Source organism: Solanum dulcamara, chromosome 9, assembly GCF_947179165.1.
Source record: "Solanum dulcamara chromosome 9, daSolDulc1.2, whole genome shotgun sequence".
NCBI lineage: Eukaryota > Viridiplantae > Streptophyta > Magnoliopsida > Solanales > Solanaceae > Solanum > Solanum dulcamara.
In genome coordinates this window covers 18663796-18688753 of record NC_077245.1, presented here as the reverse complement: position 1 = coordinate 18688753, position 24958 = coordinate 18663796, and the positions used below count along the sequence as shown (strand labels likewise).

At 35.9% G+C, this 24958-nt stretch overlaps 2 protein-coding genes across 2 annotated transcripts; both read right to left on the bottom strand.

Annotated features, from left to right (window-relative positions):
- Window positions 1-1399: 1399 nt before the first annotated feature.
- Window positions 1400-6170, bottom strand: LOC129902129 (tetratricopeptide repeat domain-containing protein PYG7, chloroplastic). The gene is made up of 5 exons (XM_055977184.1): window positions 5781-6170; window positions 5574-5634; window positions 3428-3720; window positions 2859-3005; window positions 1400-1945 (listed from the first exon to the last, which is right to left on the bottom strand). Exons 1-5 carry the CDS (start codon window positions 5955-5957, stop codon window positions 1664-1666), a joined length of 960 nt encoding a protein of 319 aa, XP_055833159.1. The 5' UTR covers window positions 5958-6170; the 3' UTR covers window positions 1400-1663.
- Window positions 6171-11930: 5760 nt separating this feature from the next.
- Window positions 11931-14677, bottom strand: LOC129902130 (uncharacterized). Its single transcript, XM_055977185.1, has 2 exons — window positions 13555-14677; window positions 11931-13222 (listed from the first exon to the last, which is right to left on the bottom strand). The coding sequence occupies exons 1-2, from the start codon at window positions 14141-14143 to the stop codon at window positions 13188-13190; spliced, it is 624 nt and encodes a 207-aa protein (XP_055833160.1). The 5' UTR covers window positions 14144-14677; the 3' UTR covers window positions 11931-13187.
- Between the last annotated feature and the right edge of the window lie 10281 nt (window positions 14678-24958).

Below are 24958 nucleotides of genomic sequence, written 5' to 3'. Positions count from 1 at the left end.
TTAATAGACTTATAATACATTATGTCAGTTTCTTACTACACAAACATAATATATATATTTTAAAACACTTATAATACATTTATATTGTATGCATAATTCACTTTTAATACAAGTGTAGATTTATCATAATATTGCTATGTATTGCTATAAATTGTAATAAATAAAAAATATCGTTAAAATCAGTAATTAATTTTTAAAAAGCACTCAATTAAGTAATTTTTCCTATATTAAAAACCCATACTAGCAGGGACACTTATATCTAGTTTACGTGATAAAGGGTGCTTTTCCTGTAAGTTTAATTAGTGAAAATACATGTCAAAAATATTTGTATTGAAAGGCGGCATTGAGCTTTATTCTTGAAAAAAAAAAAAGCACAAAAGAAAAATTACTCCCTCTATTCCAATTTAAATATCTTGTTCTGGAAAAAAGGAGCCATAAATGTAAAAAGTTGATTCTAAATGAGTTAATGGTAAAAAATATATATAAAGTATAATGGGTTTTTTTCGAGTTTTCTATCTACATTATATATTAGGTGTTTACCTTTTTCTATCTAAACTATCCTCAACTATTTATCAAAACACACTAACAATTGTTTCCTTTTCCTATTTGAAATATCACAATCATTCAGGTAGAAAATTGGAACAACTGATAGTTCAGGTATATTTCGATAAATATTTTATGATAGTCCACGTAGAAAACTTACATTCCTGATAATTTAGTTATGAAACTCAAAACAACTTAGATATTTTAAGTGTTTTTTCACCTTTCACTAATCTAAAATGTTCGGTAGTCTTATGATGAGTTAATTATCAAAAACACACCTAAAATATTTCAATTTTTCAAGTTTCCTACTTGAACTATCATCGACTATTTATCATCTAAACACAAATTAACAATAAGTTGTTCCATTTTCCTACCTGAAATATCACCATTGTTCAAGTAGGGAAAAGGAACAATTGCTAGTTGAGGTCTATTTTAATAAATAGTTTAGGTAAAAAACTCACACTCCTAATAATTCAGATAAAAAACTCAAAAAAACAAAACACCATAAATGTGTTTTTGACTCTATGTTTAATAAGAACTTCAATTTCTCCATGTCTAGCTTGGTTGGAAACTAATCGTACGTGTAAACTCATTTTGTATTCACGCGTCGACTTTAATGTACACTTAAAAAAAAAAAATATTCAGCATCCAACTCAAAACCTTAAAGCAATAGGTGAAGTAACCTAAGATCACTATAAACCCCTCACGAAACTCTTATACAAATCATGTGAGACAACTATATAACTCAATAATATTTATAATCAATATTTACTTTAGGCAAGATGAAGTGAAGATTCATTTAGCTGATCTTAACTTGTTTGGAACTGAGACATTTGATTGAACAAGAGAAGGGCAGCAATCATCAACAGTTCTCCTGATTCTATGCAAATAAAGTAGAATAGACGCTGTTCATTTCATTTACACCAAAGACAGAAGGATGAAGAAGTCCAAAAAACTTTTTGCCCACTTTTGTTATGGAACATCCAAAACTTCAACATGGCCATGACAACGAAATTCTACTTGTGTAGGAGAAAGCAGATAAAGGGAAAAATAAAATAAAAAAATCTCCTCAAAAAGATAATCAGCACAAGCGTGTAAAAGAACCAACAGGCTCGCTATATCAACTCTTCTTAGATTTCACTGATACTCCTTTGTACATTGTTACTTTGTCCTTCAATGCATCGCGCCTAGGCCGAGCTATCTTGTTATTAGGATCAAAAAGAAGTACCTCTTCAAATGCTTTAAGAGCAGATGTAAAGTCTTTGGTTTTCTCATAAGCATCACCAAGGTTGTTCCATGCCGTGACATAACCAGGTTGAACTTTTACAGCATTCTCAAACTGAGCAATTCCTTTGTCAATTTTCCCATCAAGTACATAACTGACACCAAGGGCATTGTAAACCTGGAAAGATGTGCAAAATTTAAGGGAAGAGATCAAAATACAGAACTCAGATACCTGGAAAGACTTGGTATGCAACAGCAAAAAAAGCATAGGCAAGTAATAATTGTAAGACAGTCCAAGATGACTCTTGAGAAATCCTTTCTTTTGAAGTCATAGTATTCTGTATGGGTTAAATTTCATTTGGCAGAGATTTGCTCAACATTCTCAGACACATGCCATGATACGAGCTTCCTAGTTAGATATTCAATCAGCTCCACAGTAATTGGAGTTCCGTGATGCCTACTACAGAATCCTGGACAACATGACCTTTCCCCCAAGCTCCATGGCTCCACCAATCCCCCCCCCCCTCCCCCCCACAAAAAAAAAAGAAAGAAAAAAGGGAAGACTGGAACATTAAGTTTTTTCTACCTCACCCAGTCAACCTCATTTCTTCAAGGCATAATCCTGATTTCCTCAAGAGTTCTCCAGACGATTATTCTGTCCTTTTAGCCCAGGGACATAGGCCCAATGTTGGGATCCCATGTTATGTTGTCCCTATGTTATGTCATCTCGACACTCCAAATATCCAATCATGGGTTATTGTCTTCTTATATGATCTTGAACAATCTTCAATTCATGAACTAGCTTTTGAGGTCCATTTTCTTAACAAATTTTCTAGATTATGATTAAGAAATAATTTGTTAGCTGGGAATTTCAGCAGTTTCGAGAAGACTTTTGAACTTGTGCTATTTGGTTTAAGCTGTAAGTTAAGTGATCCAGGGTTAAAGAGATTATTCACTTGTTCATCAGGATAAAAGCGCATTCACTTGTATCAGAAATTTTATATATGAAACAAGAATTGTTGTAGAGAAGGCCCTTTATCATTTATATAAAACTAAATTAGAAAAAGAAACTGTTGAAGAGAAATTCATACTTGGGCAAGATCCTGATCATCTCCATCCCACTTTTCTACTGCCTGAAGAAGGTACTTGGTAGCAGCTGGGTAGAATTTTCTCCTCAACATCACAGCTCCAAGTTCAAAAAGCTCTGTTGCACTGGCATCACCACTTCTAACTTGCTCCTGTGTTGTGTGTTAAATAATACAGTGTGTTCAGAGATAGAAAAAGAGTTGCATTCTCACATCTATGCGCAAGTAGTTCTTGCAAGTGATATAGACGGGTGCACACGTGATACCAAATTGTAGGTTCAAAGTATGCTATTAGTTTGTGGGAAACAAATAGCATAATTCATATTGATATCTCACAAGTCAAGATTGAAACACAAATTTCTTTCTTTTTTTCTCGTTATAAAGCATAGTCTCCTGCTCTAGCTTCAGGAGAATACAAAGGTGTATATATATATATATATCTTCAAAAAAATTGCTTTCGTAGATCTAAACCATACAGATGCATATTATGTACGCTTCAAATAAATATTAATGCATTTATTCAAATAAATGGAAATGCATTTAAAAACAAAGAGGAAAGATGTTTAGTCACGTACTTGCAATTCTTTGGCAGAAAGATCAAGCTCTCTGCGGACAAGGACTTGCCGAATCACAAAGAAACTACCAACCCCAAGCAATGCTAGTAGTAAAAGCAGGTAAGTAAGCTGTATTCCCAGTTCAAATAACTCTCCGACCTCATAAACCATATTTACTCTGACACCTTCACTTGCTGATGCCACTTGCCCAGATGTCAACCAGAAGATAGACCCACATGAGACAGCAGATAGAGAAAGAACCTGTCCACTATTAATAGTAATATCTCCACCATTCAGCAACTTCTCTGGCAATTCTGCAACGGGAAGCCAATGATAGGACCTTATAGTTCATGCAAAATCTGTGCAACAAGCATTATTCTCATATTTATGGTTCATAGCATTTATTCAGGCAATCTTCCCCTATTTGTGTATAGAGGATTTGACACAAAACAAGGAGTTCCAAACTTCTGTTGGAATGATTTAATTTACTTGTACATACAAGAACAAGCTGAAGTCCTTTTGGAAATTAATCTCAACAATATACACAGTATTGAATACATTTATAAGTTCCAAGTTTGGATTTGTGTAACAGATCATAGAAAGTTGATTGAAATTTCAGTTTGCTTTCCATCCTGAGGATGAGGATGCATTTTCAATGTCTTTTGATCAAGAACCAACAGATAAGTCAAAAAGCATCAGTGGAGTTAGAAATGTAATCATATAGTATGATATTGTTTCTAGAAAAGGATCCCTCAGACTATTTTATATGCTTCCTTCCTGAAGAAATTCATCTTTATATGCTTATGTGTAAATAGAAATAAGAGAAAAGAATAGAAAAAGAAATGATGATTAGAAGCTAAATCATTCTGTCCTTCCAATCTCATCATCTCATGATCTTTCTCAAGCTAGGAGTTAAGTAGGTCTTCATACCTTTCTAAGGGAAGATTAAAAAAAAATTCTTTTCGGTAAATCTATGGGAAAATGATAATTATTTCCTAACATTCGATAGACTGTTGCAAAACTAATAACAATATATAAATAATCCCATTAAAGCGAAAAAAGAGAGTATGTGTACAAAAATTCACATTTCTCAGGTCTCGACTATACCAACTCAGGGAGCTAGAACTAGCACTTTAAATAAGATAATCTATCCTACCCTATATGTCATATTTTCACTAGGCATGAAGATTTTAGTTTGACTTGAGTATTACAGAATCAGTAAGAGAAGAAAACACTACTAGTTGATGTTATCGAAAGTAAAATACCAGTTGTATAGTTAAATAAAGAAAACATCCCATCAAAGATAAAAATTGACGAGTTAAAGGAATTTCGTGTAAAAGTTACATAGGATAATGTTATTATTTGGTATTGCGGATAGAGAGAAATAGAAGAACTTTTGAAGGAACTGAACATGATTTTGTACATTTGAAGAATAGTGTTTTATCCTTCATATCTTTTTAGTGCACCCATGAGATCCCTATTTGTATTGAGGAATGAGTGTCGCTCGAAGAGAACCATTTATTTTTGTAGGTTCTCTTTCTTCAGTATACAAGAATTTTCCCTTTCATCAATGAAATTATTCCTTTCTTGATCAAAAAACAAATAGTGGTATCTAAACTTTTCTGACATTCCAAATAGAAAATGTCAAATAAACTGTGGCAAAAAGGAGCATTTTCCAAAAACTGGAGTATCAAAGAGGCTTTTGATTGCTACAACTGATCTTTATTATTATTTTTTATCAAGTAATTTCTAAGACTGATTTAATCGAACTCTATTATAATTAAATAACATCTATCCACAAAATGCCACAAGGTGCTTGCAGGGTAACTGGAGACCACAAACCAAATAAGGCTGGGTGAAGGAGTGACTGGATTTTCAAAACATCCTTGGAAAGACAAGGACTAGGCATAAATGGTAAAGGTACTGCTTCGAGTTGTGGAATCAGTCTCTTCCAGAAATGCATGACAATAGACCCTTGTGGTCCGGCCCTTCCATGGAGCTTAATGGACTAGGCTGCCCTTTTCTTTTAAGAAGGACTAGCAGGACACCAGCTGCGAGAGGGAATTCGTTCAGGACTGACAGCTATTGGATAATTTTGCCCATTTACTTCAAAGCATCAATTAGAGTTATTTTGCAGAGTTAATCATCAAAGAAGAAAAGGAGCTACCATCAACTTTCTCTGAAAGCAAAAGTGGGAATGATTCTAATTTCCTTGCATAAATCTGCAGCTGTAGACAAGAGAGACGAAAGTTAGGAATGCCCAGAAGAGGTGAAACAAATCAACAAATGCATCACTAAAGGGCTTCTCAATTAATCAACAACAGTATATCAAGAAAACACAGCAACCCAACTCCCCCAAAATTAGGGGAATTACCTGAATTGAATTTCGCTTAATGGGTCTTTGTGGAAAGTGATAAGAAGCTGATGGTGAACCAAATCCACCATTTAAATCAAGAAAAAAGGCATTTTTACTCCCACTAGTTGCGATTTTAGCTGGAAAAAGTAGAGATTTTTGCAGGGGAGGTGAAATGGTGGACTGTATCATTAGCATTTCTTTTCTTCTATCTGTAATAAAGGTCTATTTTTCTGAATTTCAAAGTGATAGTTGGTACTGGAGAGTAAACTCGGAAGCATCAAGATTGAATTTTTTGGGGCATTAGAGAAAAATCATTCTTGGTAAAATTTTCATCTGTTTTTTGCTGCTTGAGGATAATAAAGTTTATCTCAACCAACTCTATTGGGACTAAACCGGACCGGACGGTTTTACATTTTTCTCTTTATAATAATAACTTGGAAGTTGGATCAATCTTTACTCTTTATGTTTTTTTATTTTCCTTTATTTTTTTTCAATCTTATTTTCTTGGTGAGAAATTGTTTGGGCCATTTGTTGGATAGAAATTTTTTAAGTAATGGGAAAAAAATTCAATATATACAAGAAAATATAGCAGGAGATTCTCTTTTACAATTCATAACAATAAATTTCTTATAAATTTTCTGGAAAATTACATCTAATAAATCAATTATGAAATTATTTATCCAAATTGGACCCAACCCAAACTATTTACCTTTAATAGAGTCATGATCCAAAATATTTACCCTCTTATCCCACTTTTTTTCTTTTAATTTCGCACGTGACGTCAGCATCACTGCTCCTCTTTGATATCACCGGAGTATATTATATTCTATACTCCGATGATATCAAATTATACTCCGATGGTATGAAGCAATTTTGCTGAAACACTGTCTCTTTTTTCTTAATACCATCAGAGTATATACATACTCTTATGGTATCAAATGTGCTTCAGCGAAACTGTTTGATACCACAGAGTATATTATATACTTTCATGGTATCAAATGCGCGAAATAGTTAAAAATAAGGAGTATGAAAATAATGAGATATCCAATGGTAAATAGTTTCCTTTTTGGGGTATAACAATAATTATTCCTAAATTTTATGCGAACAAACGTCTTCCCTAATTTATGGATAATTTTTTTCTCCAATTATAATCAATTATATATATATATATATATGATACACAAGTCAGTAATTAAAAACTTTCTAATTTTAATGTATATAAAATTATTACACGTTCATGCATACAATTACAACATACATCCCATATAAAATATTTGAGGACTTTTACGAGGAGGTGAATTTATTGGAGTTGTTTTTACTCATTTTTCAGTTCAAAACTATCTCAAATCTTACCTAAATAGTCCCAAATTTTGGATTCAAACTCCCCCGATCATTTCAATTCTTTTGATATATCACTCATTCGAAGTGAAGTTCGTTGATGGCAAATCAATTTTTCAAACTTGAACTTCGAGTTCCTTTTATGGTTCATGGTGGAGTATTATTCAACTTGGTTCTTTAATTTTTCAACTTCTTGAAAAAAGCTCCTATAAGGGTTGATAATGGAGTTCTTTTTCAACTTTATTCTTTGATTTTAACTTATTGAATAAACTTAAATAATCACATAATGATTTGAAAATGTAGAAAAATCAAGAACAATGACAAATCTAGTTTGTGAGGAATTTGAATCGTCAATTATTATGACTTAGTGTACTTTCACCTAGTTTCTAAATGTGTAGATTCTACGACTGATGCAAGTAATGGTGACTAAGTTGGTCCAAAAAACGAAACCTGATGAAGTTGAAACTTCAACCAAAGATGACAATGGAAAGGCAGTTGATAGACATGAGAAACCTTCTTATAGTAACTGGGATGAGCAAGATGTTCTGCTAAGAACCTGGATCTCAAAAACTATGATTGAAGAGAGTTACATGCTCAACAGCCAAGAAGATGTGAGAATGCTTTTGGAGGAAGCCTACCTTTAAGCACAAAGGATAAAGAGCTACAACTTAAGCAACAACGACAAAATATTAAGTTAGGAACAAAGAAACTTTATGAGTACTTGAAAGAATTCAAAGGCGTTTGTGATGAACTTGCTTCCATACACAAGTCGGTTGATGGAGACAACAAAGTCATTAACTTTGGCAGAGGACTAGGTCCAAAGTAAAAAATATTTAGGACTGTTATGTTGGGAAATCACCTTTCTTTCCTTCAATCAATTTATCAATGCTCTTAGAGGTTTGACATGAGAGAAGAGGTTCCCCAACAATATTATAACATGGCCTTTATTGCAATGAGAGGTAGGGGTCGAGGGAGTTACAATCACACGAGAGGTAACTCAATTTTAACTCAACATGAAAAGGATGCAGGGCTGGTGGATAGGCAAATAATAATCAAAACACTCAGAATATACGGACTGCAAACACTGAGGAAGAAAAACCAATTACTACTCTATGTCAAATCTGTGGTAAAAATAATCACACTACTTTGATGTGCTTCCAAATGTGAGAGTCCGCACGCCCTGAAAACTTTGAACATGCAAAATACCACAGGTGAAGCCGTTGTTCTGTATGTGAATTCTGCTACAACAACTCACATGCCAAACACATCAAGTAATATATCTGATCTTCAAACCTTGAATAGAACAAAAAAATAACGATAGGGAATGGCTCCCAGTTACTAATTACACATGTTGGAAATCTCAACAAGTCAGGTTTGGAAGTTAAAGGTAAACTGGAAGTTCCTAAAATCATAAAGAATCTTCTCTTAGTCAGTAAACCTGCATAAGACAATTCTGCAACTCTTGAGTTGATTTTCTTCTTAAGGACAAGATGTCAAGGACATATTGGCCAAGGTCTCTAACGCAAGAGGACTCTATAAATTAGAAGACAACAACCTCTTTTCCTTAACAACAACACAATATTGAAAGTACTCAGAGAGTATTTGACACTCTAGATTAAGACATCTTAGTTTGAAGTCTTTAAAAATTTTGAGTAGAGATAAATGCATTGATATTAGAAGTTGGAACAAGGTGCCTGCTATCTGTACTAGTTGTCAGTTAGGGAAAAGTAGTAAATTTTCTTTTGAGTTGAGAAATAAAAATTGAGCTTTGTTTACATTAAAAAACATTATTATCTCTGGGGTACCTGTTGAGTCCTCCCAACATATGAAATACTACGTGATTTTTGTGGATGATAATACAAGATATACTTGGCTCTATCCTTTGGAGAAGAAATTTGGATTCTTTGAAGTCTTTCTCAAGTGTCAACAAATGGTAGAAAGACAATTTTCCAATGTGATGAAGGTAGTGAATTTATCTAAATTGTCTGTCAAGCATTTGGAGAACCATGGCATCATTGGGCAAATATTGTGTCCTCACACTCCTGAGCAGAATGGAGTTTCTAAGAAAAACGATAGACACATAATGGAGGTCTAACCTTGTTGTTACATGCAAAGTTGCCTCAGTTCTTTTGGGTTGAAGCATTTCTAACTGTTATGTTTCTAACAAATTGAATACCTTCCTCAGTTCTAAACATCCCATTTGTGAAACTATATGGTGCCTCTCCAAATTATAATATCCTGAAAATCTTTGGTTTTATATGTATCCTTACCTAAAGGGAAAGACTAAGTTGTCACCAAAGACACATCCTTGTGTATTTATTGGCTATAGCAGCCTACTCAAACGATATAGGTGCTACCACCCATAGAGCAGAGGGTGTATGTGTCTAGGTATTTCATACTTGATGAACTCACTTTGCCGTATATGTAGACTGATCAGCCTAAAATTAGTGTCTCACCTCATCTTGCTACTTTCTTTGAATTTTTCTCCACTGTGCAGGAACCAGATAACAGTTCAGGTGACGCTATCACTTCAGGGGAAGTGTTGGACAACTTGACTGAAACAATTGCACCAGCAACCACAATAGTGGTGGACACTCAGGTTAAACAGAACCTTCTGGATGACACATTCTGACTACCTCCAATTCAGAGTATGATAGTGAAGACAACCATACTGACAACAGTGATGTTCAAGTTGTGGAAATTTTTTCAGGAGATGATCAAACTACTAATAGGAGAGAGTATGGAAAATTTTCTGTATTTCCTTATGATCAATGTACAAATTTCTACCACTATTTATACATATATATGCTGAAAAGGGAATGTAAAACAGAATTAATGTACAAATTTCTATGTACAACTGCATATCTTGTGAGTTGTGTGTATATCTTGTGAGCTGTCAATATCAACACCAGATCAGTCCAAATCAAATGAGCCCAATAGATAGCTGGCCAAACTTGTCTTTAAGGAGTCCATTCTCTTTCTTATCTTGTTCTACAATGTTAACGGGAGTAGTTCCCTGTTTGTGTGAACGTAGTTTCTTATCTCCAACATCCCCCCTCAAGTTGGAGGGGAAAGAAGAGAGCCTCAAGTTGCCAAGAATAGAATGCAAAGACGGACCAGATAGAGGTTTGGTAAAGAGGTCAGCAAGGTGAGATTTTGATGGAACAAAAGACAGAGATATTAACCCTGAAAGAAATTGTTGGCAGACGAAGTGACAGTCTAGCTCAACATGCTTTCAACATGCTTTGTCCGTTCATGAAAGACTGGATTCCAAGCGATGTGGATTGTGTCTTGTCTACCAGAGTATATAGGGACCAGTAATGATGGTTCTAGGGATAAATCAGTGAAAAGACGAGTGAGCCAAGTTAGTTCTGCCACAAGATGCCTCATTGAGCGGTATTCAGCTTCAGCTGAAGAAAGGGATACTGAGGTTTGCTTTTTCGATTTCTAACTGATGGGAGAACTGCCTAAGATTATAAAAAAAACCACTCACAAATCTGCGAGAGTCACGACAAGCCGCCCAATTTGCATCACAGAAGGATAAAAGAGAAAAATTGGGGTTTGAATTGAGAAAGAGATCTTGAGTGGGGTTTGATTTAAGGTATTGAAGGACAAGAAGAGCTGTTGTAAAATGGGAAATAGAGGGTTGTTGCATGTATTGGCTAAGGGTCAAGACAGTGAAAGAAAGGTTGGGTCTTGTATGGGTGAGGTAGTTTGGTTTGCCAATCAAATGCGGATAGATGGTTGGATCAAGTAAAGGAGTTCCAGATGCAGCAGTTAATTTGATGGAATGATCGAGTGGAGAAGATATTGTGGGGAGACTGGAGCAATCAAATTCACTGAGTAAATCCCTGGTAAACTTGCTTTGTGTAACGATAAAACCTGTTGGTTCTCACATGATTTCCATTCCCAATAAATAACGAATTTGTCCAAGATCCTTTATTTGAAATTCTGAATGTAGAAAAGACTTAAGATCTGAAAGTTCTTGAGCATCATCACCGGTGAGTAATAAATCATCAACATAAACTGCCACAATGGAGATAGAGCTTCAGTCTTTTTGAAAATTAATGAATAATCATTGAGAGAGGAGGGAAAACCTTTAAAATCGAAAGCCTCTGCAAGCCTTGCATACCATTGTCTGGAGGCTTGTTTTAAACCGTAGAGAGCTTTCTTGAGTTTACAAACATGGTATGGACAGGGTGGACACATTCCTGGAGGAAATTTCATGTAAACCTTTTCTTGGAGGTCTCCATGGAGAAAATCATTACTTACATCAAACTGAGAAACAGGCCAATGCTTCTTGATTGCAATAGATAATAGGCATCTGATAGTCATCATCTTAACAACAGGGGAAAAAGTTTCATTGTAGTTTAGGCCTTCCTTTTATATATCATCTCTGATAAACAATATTGCTTTAAGTCTTTCTATACTTGCATCAGCCTTTTGTTTAACCTTGTAGACCCACTTACAAGGTAAAGCCTTCCTTCCAAAAGGGAGAGGCACCACATCCCATGTCCGATTAATGATCAAAGCTTGTAATTCAGAATCCATGGCAGCTTGCTATCCAATATGTTGATAGGATTGAGAATAATTAGTGATTTTGAAATTTGTGAAATAGAATGTAATATAACCTGAATTTAATTAGAAAGAGAAGGAAATGGATATGTAGGTGGTGAGGAAGAAACTGCTAGACAAGTAATAGTAAGATCATTAGTAAAAATATTATTGCAAACGAAGCCGTGTAAATGAGTAGGTAAAGTACCTTTGTTTTGTCTATCAGATCTTCTAGGGGGTGGGATGGTGGTGGTGGTGGGGGGGGGGGGTGTAAAGGGTCTTGAATAGTGGAGGTATGTGGAGTAGTGGTAGTTTGAGGATGAAAAATGGAATTAGTTTCCATAGCCGGAGATAAAACTGGTGAGGGTTGGTCTGAAACTGTGGGAGAAGGAAAAAACATGGAGTCATTTGTAATGTGATTAGAATAAATAGAAGAGATAGGTGGAAAAATGGTAGATAAAATGGTATTAGGAAAAGAGGAAAATGGAAAAATGTGTTCATGAAAATATACATCCCTTGATGTGCATACCTTCTTAGAATCCAGAATAAGCACCTTGTATCCCTTTTGTCTAGTAGGGTACCCTAAAAATATACAACCAATTGCTCTAGGCTGGAATTTGCCTCTATTATGTGATAATGTAGAAGCACAACACAAACATCCAAAGCTTCTTAAATGATGATATAAAGGTTTCTGATGAAACAAGAGTTCATAAGGTGTGTTACCTTGCAGTACTCTAGATGGAAACCTGTTAATCAAATATGTTGCAGTGAGTATGCACTCTCCCCAATAAGGAATAGGAACTTTGGAATGGAACATTAAGGCTCTTGCAATTTCTAGTAAGTGCCTATGTTTCCTTTCCACAATTTCATTTTGTTGTGGTGTGGTTGTACAAGAAGTCTGATGTAGAATATCTTGGGATCGTAAAAATGAAGAAGTTTCTGCACTCCTCCCTAGTTCCAGGGTATTGTCAAATCTTATTAATTTCACTTTAGCATTAAACTGTCTTTATATCATGCATAAGAAATCCTTGAGTACTGAAAAAGCATTTGATTTAGCAGTCAACAAATAAGTACAGGTTCCTTTGCTAAAATCATCCACAATTGTGAGAAAGTATTTATATCCATTATAAGTAGGAACCTTATAGGGACCCCAAATATCAATGTGAAGAAGATCAAAAATTCCTTTACTCTTGATATGACTAATTGGAAATGGTAATCTGGACTGTCTTGATAAGGGACACACAGTGCAAGGGCATTCAAAATTTGAAGAAAATTAAAGGAACTGATATATTTCATTGCATTGAAAGGCAAATGCCCCAATCTTGCATGCCATAACATTACATCAGGTTGTGATATAGCTGAAATAGGAATAGAAACTGAAGCTAGAATAGAATGAGAATTAAATCTCTTAGGCAATGAAATTACTGAATCTGAAACAGAATGAGAACTAGCTCTCTTAGGAAATGAAACTACAGTTTTTGTAGCAAGAGGTTGAGTGCCAGTAGGCTCTAAATGTATAGTCCATCTTTGACTTCACCAAAAACTTGAGGGCTCCTCAAGAAAGGGCCCTGCAAAAGACAACCAGTAGATGTGACCATGACGAAACACTTGAAAGATAAACATAGTTTATGAATTGAGAGTAAGTTATATATGAAACTTGAGATATGAAGGACATTTGTGAGTATGAAATCAGGCAAAAGAGAAATAGTTCCTGCATGAGTAATCTTTACTCTAGATAAATTAGGTAACCTGACCATTATAGGCTTAGGTAAGGGAATGAGAGATAAGAAACAGTTAGGATCAAAGAACATATGCTCAGAGGCTCCTAAATCAATAATCCAAGATTTAGAATTTGAATTATCTACTAAATAACAAGAGGGTGAATGTTCAAAAAATATACCAGCAGCTGAGTTGGCATTGACTTCTGATCCAACAGGTTTTCCTTCTTGAATATGTTTTAAGAGATGAACAAGCTGAGTGAATTGATTTGTGGAGAGTTGTTGAGCAAATTTAGGATTCTCAGAGGCAACAAGAATAGATTGATTCTCGTCTGGTTCTTCCATTGAAGTTGCAGAGTTGCTTCTCACAGTTCCTTGAAATTTCTTGGATTTGGTAAACTTAAAATCTGCTGGAAAACCTATTAGCCTGTAACAATTATCAATAGTATGATTAGTCATCTTACAATAATTGCACAATTGGTTGCTTTTCTTTCCTTTGTAAGATGTGTTTCCTTTGAAATAAGTATTTTCGGCCTTCTGTTGATGGTTAAATCCAGATCCAGATTTTGGTTGAGTGTTGAGTTGAATTTCTGAGATAGCTGATTTTCCTACCATGAAAGAACATCTATCTCCGGGAAACTGAGAAGAGAGATGGGTTTCTCTTTGATTTTCATCCTTCATCAAGAGAGAATATGCATGGTTCACAGTGGGTAAAGGACTAAGCGTAAGAATATTGCTTCTCGCTGGTGTATAGGTATCATTCAATCCCATGAGGAAATGAATGAGCCTTTCATCTCCTTTGAACTAGATCATCTTCTTTTTTCCTTCACATGAATGCTCACAAGTGCAAAGCACATTAGCGTTTATAGTGTCCAACTCATCCCATAACCTTTTCATCTTGGTGAAGTATCCAGCAATATCACTAGATCCTTGGACTAGCTCTGCTAATTCTTTTTGTGATGATACAATTTTTTCCCATTGGGCTGGCCAAATTTGTGTTCAAGATCTGACCAAAGATCTTTGGTTGTTCTGGAATAAAAAAAACTGGAAGCAATATCTTTAGAAAGAGAATTTAAAAGCCAAGATGTTACCATGTCATTGCAGCGACTCCGGAGTTTAAAGGTCGAATCGGTTAGGGCTGGAGCAGGACAAGCTTCATCTATGAAGCCCAACTTATATTTTGCTGAAAGAGAGATAAGAATAGGCCTTCTCCATCCTGGATATTCTTTGCCATCAAAAGGAGTATTCACCAGGACCAGTCCTGGTGCATCAGATGGATGAAGAAAGTAGGGATGAGAATTGTCAATGGTGATTCCATTGTCTTGTTGAGAACTTGTATAAGGAGTGCCTTCAGTTCTCTCAGCAGTGGAGTTTGGAATCTTTGTAAGAGGAAAATAATCGAAGAAATTAAAAGAAATGAGCTAGCAGATGTTACTGCTGTGGACCATGTAGAAATATAGGAGAGTGTGTATGGAAAATTTTCTGTATTTCCTTATGATCAATGTGTAAATTTCTACCACTATTTATACATATAGATACTGAAAAGGGAATGTAAAATAGAATTAATGTATTTACTCTAATTCTGGCTGATTTTATTCTTTACCATATATACAATTATTCTATGTAAAGCTGCATATCTTGTGAGTTGTGTGTATATCTTGTGAGCTGTCAATATCAACACCAGATCAATACAAATCAAATGAGCCCAGTAGATGGCTGTCCCAACTTGTCTTTAAAGAGTCCATTATCTTTCTTATCTTGTTCTACGATGTTAATGGGAGTAGTTCCCGTTTTTGTGAAAGTAGCTTCTTATCTCGAACAAATACAAATGTAGAAGGCACCAATAAGCGCAGGTGCCCAATGTACAACTGGAAGATAGCTTCTCAAATTGGCTTAACACTAAGCATATTGATCCTATGGAAATCGGTTAATGGAAATAAAGGTGTAGAGGACAATGCAAAGGGACACCATATAGTCACAAGGCAAAAATCTAAGTATTCCCATAACTCACACCTCACTAGCAGCAGAAAAGTTGAACATGGAACCTATCACCATAAAACAAGCACTAGCAAGTCCACACTAGTATTAAGCAATGCAAGAAGAATTTGATGCTTTGCACAAAAATCAAACTTGGACCTTGATACCAACAACTGCAGGCATGAACGAAGTTGGATCAAAATGTGTGTTCAAGACCAAATTAAAGTCAAATGGTATTGTAGATAGATACAAAGCCATACTAGTGGCAAAGGTATCTTTACAACTTGAAGGCATTGACTTTGAAGACCTTCAGTTCAGTAGTCAAGGCTACCACTATAAGAGTAGTGCTATTAGTAGAGGTTAGTGTACAATGGTCTATCGGACAATTAGATGTCAAAAATGCTTTCTTGAATGTATGTGGCTGACTTAGACACTGCTCGAGGAGACAGTTTGACATGTCTCAGTGCTCAAGGTGAAAGTGTAGGAAGACTTGGCCATGTTAGTGCATCTCTACTGAACAAACTTGTGACTAAGGACCTGGTCTGAGGTCTGCCCAAGATAAATTTGCTGATGACAAAGTTTGTGATGCTTATTTCATAAGAAATCAAACCAGAGTCTCATTCAAACAGAAGAAGCAGGTAAATACTACAAGACCTCTTGAACTAATTCATATGGATTTGTGTGGTCCTATAAAGGTTCAAAGTAGAGGAGGAAAGAAATACATATTCGTTATTGTAGATGATTTCTCAAAAAATACACATGGACAATGTTTCTCAAGTCCAAAGATAAAACTGCTGATGTGTTGATGACATTCTCCAAGATGATCCAGACGAAGCCAAACTGCAAGATAGCAGGGATCAAGTCGAACCACGAAACTGAGTTTGAAAATGCTAAAGTTGAAAGTTTCTATGCTGAACATGAAATACATCACAACTTTTCAGCTTCCAGAACTCCTCAACAGAATGGTGTCGTTGAGAGGAAGAACAGAACCTTGTTGGATATTGCCAGAATCATGCTGATAGATTCCGATCTCCCAAAGAACTTCTGGGATGAAGTAGTGAACACTGCCTGTTATGTGACCAACCGATGCCTGATCAGAACAATCCTCAACAAAACTCCTTATGAGCTTCTGAACAATCGAAAACCAAAATTGAGCTATCTCAGAACTTTTGGTTGCAAATGCTTTTTGCTTAATGGGAAGTATTGAGAGTGATGAATGAGTGTTTGTAGGATATTTATCTACTACCAAAGTTTACAGAGTTTACAACAAAAGGACACTGTGCATTGAAGAAAGTGTCCATGTTATCTTTGATGAATCTGGAAAAATTGAGAATCTGAAAGATAAGGATGATTCAGAAATTAAAGAGTTGCTTCAAATTTAAAGGCACGGTATTATTGAAGATATTGAATCAAACTCCGGAAGTTGATGATGCTAACAAGGAAGATGAAGACAATGAACCTGTGGAGGGATTCGGTCAAACTGATAGTGTTGGTGAAATTAATCAATCTCAACTTGAAGATGCAAGCTCTGATGATGAAGAGGCTAAGGTAGATCAGACTCAACAACCGACAAGAAATCCAGGATGGAAGCATAAACCAACACATCCATTGGATAATCTTAATTCTCTATTGGATTCTGGAATGCATAATAGATCCAAAACAAGAAATTTGGTTGCATTCTCAGCTTTATTATGAACAATTGGGCCAAAAAATGTAAAGGAGGCTATGAAGGATGTTAACCGGGTAAACTCTATGCAAAAAGAATTGCACCAATTTGAGCGAAGTAAAGTATGTCACCTGGTCCCCGACCCTTTAACATAACTATTATAGGGACGACTTGGGTGTACATAAACAAGCTGGATGAAAATGGTTTTGATTACAAGAAATTAATCAAGGCTGGTGGTTCAGATATATAATCAAGAAGAGGGGATTGACTATTATGAAATTATTGCTCCGGTAGCATGAATGGAGGCTATTAGAATTCTGATTGCATTTGCTGCCTACATGGATTTTAAATTATTCCAGATGAATGTAAATAGTGCTTTTCTGAATGGGTACTTGAAGGAAGAAGTATGTCAAGCAGCCCCCTGGTTTTGAAGATGTTGACCAACCAAATCATGTACTCAAGTTGGAAAAAATTCTTTATGGACTGAAACAAGCTCCTAGAGTCTGATATGAAAGGCTGTCAAAATTCCTTCTTGACAATGGATTCGTGAGAGGGAAGATTGAGAATACCTTGTTCCTGAAATCAAGGGAGAAAGATCTACTTATTGTCAAGTCTATGATGATATTATCTTAGTAACAAGATCCGATTTACTTTGCAAAGAGTTTGCTACTCTTATGAGTAGTGAATTTGAGATGAGCATGATGGGGAAGCTTGGTTTCTCTTTAGGACTAAAAATTAGGCAGTCCTCAAATGATATTTCTGTATGTCAAGAAAAGTACATAATGAGTTGTTTAAAAACAAGCATGTGCGATGCAAAGCCCATAGATACTCCAATGGGAATAAATTTCAAACTTGGTCCTCAGGTTAATGAACCTGGTCCTAAGGTCAATGAAATCATGTATAGAGGAATTATTGGGTCTCTTTTGTATTTGACAGCAAGTAGACCTGATATCGTGTTCAATGTTGGGATGTGTGTTAGGTTTCAAGCTTGTCCTAAAGAATCTCATTTGAAACAGCAAAATTGGGGACCGAGTCCTATACTATCCTTCTGGAGATTCTTTCAACCTTATTGGATACGCAGATGCAGATTAGGCAGGGTACTTGGTCGATAGAAAAAGCTCTTCAGGAATGGCTCATTTCTTTGGTTCATCTCTGATTTCTTGGGGGACAAAGAAGAAAAACTCAGTTGCCTTATCTACAGCTGAAGCAGAATATGTGGACGCTGCATCTTGCTGTCCTCAACTATTACGGATCAAACAACAACTGGAGGATTTTGGAGTCCTCATTGTTACCATTCGTCTCTTATGCAACAATACTAGTGCTCTCAACATGGCTAAGAATCCGGTTTAGCACAAGCGGACCAAACATATAGATGTGTGGCATCACTTTCTAAGAGACAATGTGGAGAATTGAAACATTTGTATGTGATTTTTCAAAACGGAGGATCAAATAGCTAAAAATTTTACAAAGGCTCTAAGTAAGGACTAGTTAAAGAAAAATCACTTGAAGTTGGGAATGATCAAACTCAACTAGCTGACTCAATCTAATGCATTCAATCCCTTACTGGCTAAATCTAAGGAACATGTATCCATGTTTTTGCTTTTTGTATGTCTGTTCAAATTCTGTCTCATACCTTTTTATAGGTATACACACATGGTAGAATTGCTGAAGCAGAAGGGGATGGTAGGAAATATCTAAGCAAATAACATTCAACAATTTGAGAGGGACATTGTCCCTACTCAGAGGTTAGCATTCCCATAACTGCTTTTGAATTGCTTATAAAAATCATTAAGATTGCCACATGTCATTCATCCATTTTTCGAATAGTTGTCTTTTCAAACATCGGTCCATTTTTTACTCAAACACTAAATCACCCCGATCTTTTCCCTTATCTCATCTCACTTCACAAAATTCAAACCAAACTCTCTCTTCTTCATCCTTCTTTCTAGTTTCACTTAAACTGAATCATGTATCAAACTTCTACTTCTTCTAAAAAGATCACCAACACCGATACCGATACTCCAGTGCCGCCTAAAGTCAACACTCCTCCTTCCACCCTTGTTCACTCCTCCCATGTCACGATTGAGTTGAAAACCCCAAAAACAAAGGTGGTTGTCCCTTCAAGTCATGATCCAGTACATACATGCATCTATACAACTCCTCCATCCTTTACTCCAAAGGATAGAACCCCGATCTTTTCTCCAACCCTTATTCTTTCTTCCCCAAACGCCTCTACTAATTCAGAGACCAGGTCGGTACTTCACCCTCTTAAAATTGAGCCCTCAGTTGACCATCATTTGTCTTTCCAACCTGGTCCAGTGTCTTCTACCATGTCTTAAAGGCATTTTGATGGGGCTTTTCCTAAAGACCGCGCAATCAGGTCAAATATTTTAGCTACAAGAGATGAATGGGTTGTGGAAAGTTTGACAGAAATGAGGGGTGATGGGATTCAGCCTCCTTTCTCTGATGCAAGGATAAGTCACCAGATGTACTAGTTGTGCGTTCGACACCTATTTTTGACTAGACCCCTGGTCTGACTTTCCTCCTGTTCCTATAGAGAATGCAAAAGAAGATGAATATGAAATTATGCCTTTAGTGTCATGGATCAGAAGGGGTGAAAAAGAAAAAGAAGGTAATAATGGGAAAGAAAAGGAGGGGAATTCTGATATAGGTACGAAAGTGGTCGCTAATAAAGGGAAAGGGTTTCTACTGATCCTTGTAAGCCTATCAAGAGTTATCCTATTAGAGTGACTTAGAAGAAGTTGTTGAGTGATGTTATGGCTGCAAATAAAACAAAGGCAACATGGAGACGAAGACAAAAGACCAAAGCAGTGATTGATGAGGACTTTATTTCTTAAGAACAATTAATTGATGTGTCCAAATAAAAGGATGGTAGTGCAACAAAATCTGATGATATTGTGGTTGTTGTTGCTAAGAGAAGGAATGTGGAACTTCCCACAAGGTCTGTGCAAAAAAAATAAAGTGTAAAGTCAAGGGCTGAAGAGAAGGAGAAAAAGGCAAGTGTCGAAAGAAAAGGAGTAGAAGTTGTTGTGGAGCCTAGTCCATGTTCTAATAAGGAGCCAGGTTCAGTTGCCAAGAAGAGAAAAATTGAAAAGATGTTGAGTAAGGCCGAGAAAATTCAAGTTTTAAGGACTTAAAAGGTTCTGAGTGGAAGAGTGTTTAATTCAAACGTTAGAGGAAAACTAGGTATGAGGGACCTAGTTGATGCAGGTGAAATCCAAGGATGGACCCATCTCTTTGATTGGCCTGTACCCACTCTTCATGAGCAAGAGGTATGGGAATTCTATTACAACATTGATTTTGATGAGGATGGTAGTCTGAACACCAAAGTTGGTGGAATTATATTCCATTTGAATGAAGAGTTCCCAGGGGAATTCTAAATGTACCTTGCGAAGGTATTACATCGGTTTCTAAGCTTTCTCCCACATCTCATTTTGTTCCGAAGGCGGTAAAACCTTCAGATTTGAGTGGCGCTAGAATTCCTAGAAAGTTCCTCAAGGGTCAATATCAATTGTACTTTGAGTTCATCAAAAATGTACTTCTTCTAAGATCTGAAAAGAGAACCATGCCTTTATGATTCGACCTCCTCCTTATGGAGGCTTTGAGCAAATTTGAGGCTATAAATCTTCCAGTAATCATATTGGAAAACATTCTCAAAATAATGACGGTCAAGGATGGTAAGCACTGCTTGGGTTATGGTTATCTTCTAAATTTGGTGTTTGATCATTTTGGAATCGAAGTGGGCAAAGGAGTGAAGGGGAATATCAGGCAAGCATTCTCTCAAACCTTTCTCCTTGAATGTAAGTGTGTTGAGGGAATAACTGGGAGTAAGGCCAAGTCACAACTATCTGATCTCCTAGAACAGTAAGAAAAATTAAGGCAAGAACTTGTGGAGATTACTATGACACTTGCGAGTAGAGATGCATAAATTGCTAGATTGAATGCTCAACTATTACAGACTCAGTCTGAGGGACCTGGTTTGGCTGAGATTTCTACTCTAAAAGCCCAAAATGAGAGCTTAACAGCCGAGGTTAAAAATCTCACCCAACAATTATTCAGGATCATGTTAAAGCAAATACCAACATGACCCTTCTTCTTCAATCCTTAGCCTCCAAAACCCCTCCTTCTTGATCTCCCTCAAAATTCCTAGTCTTAACTTTGGTGGTCTATTGGCAGTTTTAACTGGTTCATATTTGTAGTTCTTTTGGTTTGATTTGTAATGATATTCTCTATCTTTTAACGAATGTTTATTTTGTGTATCTACTTTCCTATCTCCTTTACTTAGTGCAACTATATTCATGTTCAGTGTTGCCCAAGTAGCCATGAATTTTTCCATACTGCAATTGTCTTGGATTGGTTTACTTTTTCACTTTTTTTATGATGCCAAAAAAGGAAAAATATGTTACCTCTGGTTAGCTAGTCTGATCATGGCATGAGACCTGGTTCATAGGGGGAACATATGACAGATGCCTGGTTCATAGGGGAACAAATGAGCATATAGTTTGTTATATTCAGATTTTGATGATTTGACAAATTATGGGACTTGGTAGACGAACTTGTTCCCATGAGCAATAGATGTTACAAATCTAAATGGAGACTAGCTATAAAAGTTGCCACCATCTGCTGTGGTTGGTGAACACAGCAAAGGACAGCAGGCTTCTCAGCCAATAGGAAAACACTAGGCTGTTTTTGTCCATACTTCAAATACTCTCTTTGACAAGAAATGACATATTCACTCATATCAAGATTTTTAAATGCAAAGACTGATTTTTTCTCAAGGAAGAACCACTTTAAAACGGCGGTGAAGGGACCTGATAGAGTTATTCAAGAAAAGCTTCATGTCATCTTGTTTTGATGTTGTGTCTTTTGTTTTAAACATTGTAAGATCAGTTCCTATGTTATAAAGGAATATTGATCATTTCATATTGCATTGAATGTGGTCGAAGTTCATGGCTAGAGTTAGCCTTGTTGATGGTGTTAGAAGTCAGCAGTAATTTGAGCTACTTTGTGTTGTGGGAAATAGAATTATTGCTTAGGCTCACATCCTGTAATAGAATTGTTACAATGGGAAAGGAATTACGAGTTTAATTCCTAGGTTTAATGATTTTTTAATATGAATCTTGGGTCTCTTATTAGTGAAGATTGACAGTGAAATCTGTGCGACACATCGTGGTTTTTCCTCCCTTGAGCAAGGAGGTTTTCACATAAAATTGCATGTTCTTGTATTTAAGTAGAATATTACTGTTCATATTATTGTCAAGGAACCAGGTTTGTTGACATAGTGGTGGACTCATACAGGCCATCACTAACCCATTCATTCATAAAGGGTATTGTTGAGTGGTGTAGGGCCCTTTTTTTTAGCCTTTTTGGTTGTTTTTAAATCCTAATGTTTTATGTCTGTATTTGATCTGTCAAATAGAGTTTTTCACTGGATAAGAAGACGGGGAAGAAATGTAGCAGCACGAGAACTTGGTATTGCTTGCAGTGATAAACCAATTTATTGGAAATGTGTCACAACCCAAAATTCGAGCTTGATGACACTTATCCTTTCCCACCGGATAAGTCAGCCTAAACCCACTAAATCCGGAAGATAAAAGTGGAAAGTAGTCTACATAGATAAATATAGATAAAAAAGAAACTTAGTCAACTAAAAAAAACTCCTATGGACCGGTTGTCACATGTACAAGCCTTCTAATTATAAGATACGAAATAAATACAAGTCTCAATCTTTGTCTCTCGAATAGAACAAAGTGATAAGTAAAGAGGAATAGAAAAGATGGTCGGCATCAATAGCTACCTCTCGAATCACCACAGAAGCATCGGATAAAAATAAGAAAAGTTGATCACTGTCCGGGCTCAGAACCTACACAAGTGTAGTTAGCAAGAAATGAGTACCACAATTCGGTACCCAGCAAGTAAACAACTAAGAGTAAACAAAGCTAGTAAAATACACGTACTCCTGCCACACTATCCAACCCCAGACTACAACCTGCATAGAAATCAGCTCAATCTAATAGTTCTAACAACACAATATTCATATACCTCAACAATAATACAATTCTATTCACAAGCAAATCAGCACAATCAATAATACAGATCAGGGGAATATCAGGGTTAAAATCATCCACAACAGCAAAATATGTATGATGCAACGAAATGCAATGCAATGTCATATATCATGATACATGTCTGCCCTAATGATACACATCCGCTGATCACCTCAAATTGGAACCCATGGGGGCCTCACATAGACCATGTATCTGCCAGAAGAGACTTTGACTATAATATCCGTTGAAAAAGACCTCGAGCCCCAAAAAATACCTCGGCAAATCACCTCGACTGGTAGAAACCTCGGTCCCAATATCTAGTATCTCACTCATATCACTTCCTCAGTCATCATAGATAAGTATATGCACAAGTAATGAGTGAAAATAGAATGGATATTCACATATAATTCCATATATTCCACAATCACCCAATTAATCAATATCATATAAATATATCCAAATATTCACAACAAGCCCAATGTTCTATCACATCGAACACCACTGTTATCTCATCTCAATTTTCCATTTATTACCCCACTCTTTATCATCAAGTTCATTTAAATATCAATAGTTCTAAAACCACTTTCTATCAATCCTCAACACATAAGATACAAATACACGATCCTATAAGCTTTAAAATAGGTTTAGAAAGTCACTTGCCTCGAATCCGATCCCACTAGTCCAAAACTTGAGTCTTGCCCTTATGTTGGCGCTCCAAATCAAGATAATTTATTCAAATATGTAATCCTTATAAGAACACGAATCTAACGATACCCAAATTAATATTTTTGAAAATTGGGCCGAATCTGACCTTAAACACCCGAAAAACCCAATTTCGTAAACAAATAGAAAATTCAAAAAATTTTACATGAAAATGATCCTTGAAGTATTTAGAAACTAATGTTGAAAACCAATTTGAATTTGGAGTTGAAATCATCCCTCAAACACCAATTTTACTAACTTCCATGTTCTTGAGAAAACCCCTACTATCCGGATCCGAAACCCCGACTCAAATCTGAATTATTTGTTGAAAAATATTTTACCCATGTTTAGAAAAGTACAAATATGAAATTTCATCAAAAATAGAGTTAAAATCGACTTTGAAATCCCCAATTTATCAACTTTAACTTTACTAGAAAAAGACAAATTATACGCGGTTAATATGATAAAAATAATTGATGAATGTTTACCCATAATACAAGGATCCTAAATATACCTTTTTCATCAAAAGGAGTCCAAATCGATAAAATCCAATTTTTCCCAAGAAATTTACGGATAGGGAAAGAAATCCAGATGAAGAAATCATGAGAAAATGTCGAATTAAGGATTATATACTAACCCCTATGTTATATCGAAAAGAAATTTGCAAGAATCACTCTATTCCGAGCTCTAGAACTCCCCATATTTTCAAAATACCAAATGAACATAGTCTGAAATTTATATATCTATACAGATCTATTTGCACCAGAAGGATACTCAATGCTACCAAGAGCCCGACTCAATGGAACTGACGGAATTCTAATTCGAGGTCTCCTTGACCCAAAACTCAAAAAATTGCAACTAAACTAACTTCGGCTTCCAAAATACCAAAACGAGTTCGGGACTTCCAAAAATTACAAGGAATCTCTTTATAGCATTAGATTCACCTCTTGAAACCATTGAAACCATCAGAAATCCAATGCGAGCACCCGAACCCAAATGTTGACCAAAGTCAAACTTGGATCAAACTTGAACTCAATTTCCAACTTCGGACCTAAATTCCACATTTCAACTCCAAATCTGATTCCGACAACTCTTCTAGACCAATTTGCACATTTCAAAACTGATGGAATCGAAGGATTCCATCCCGAGACTCAAAATTCCAAATGACTTCGA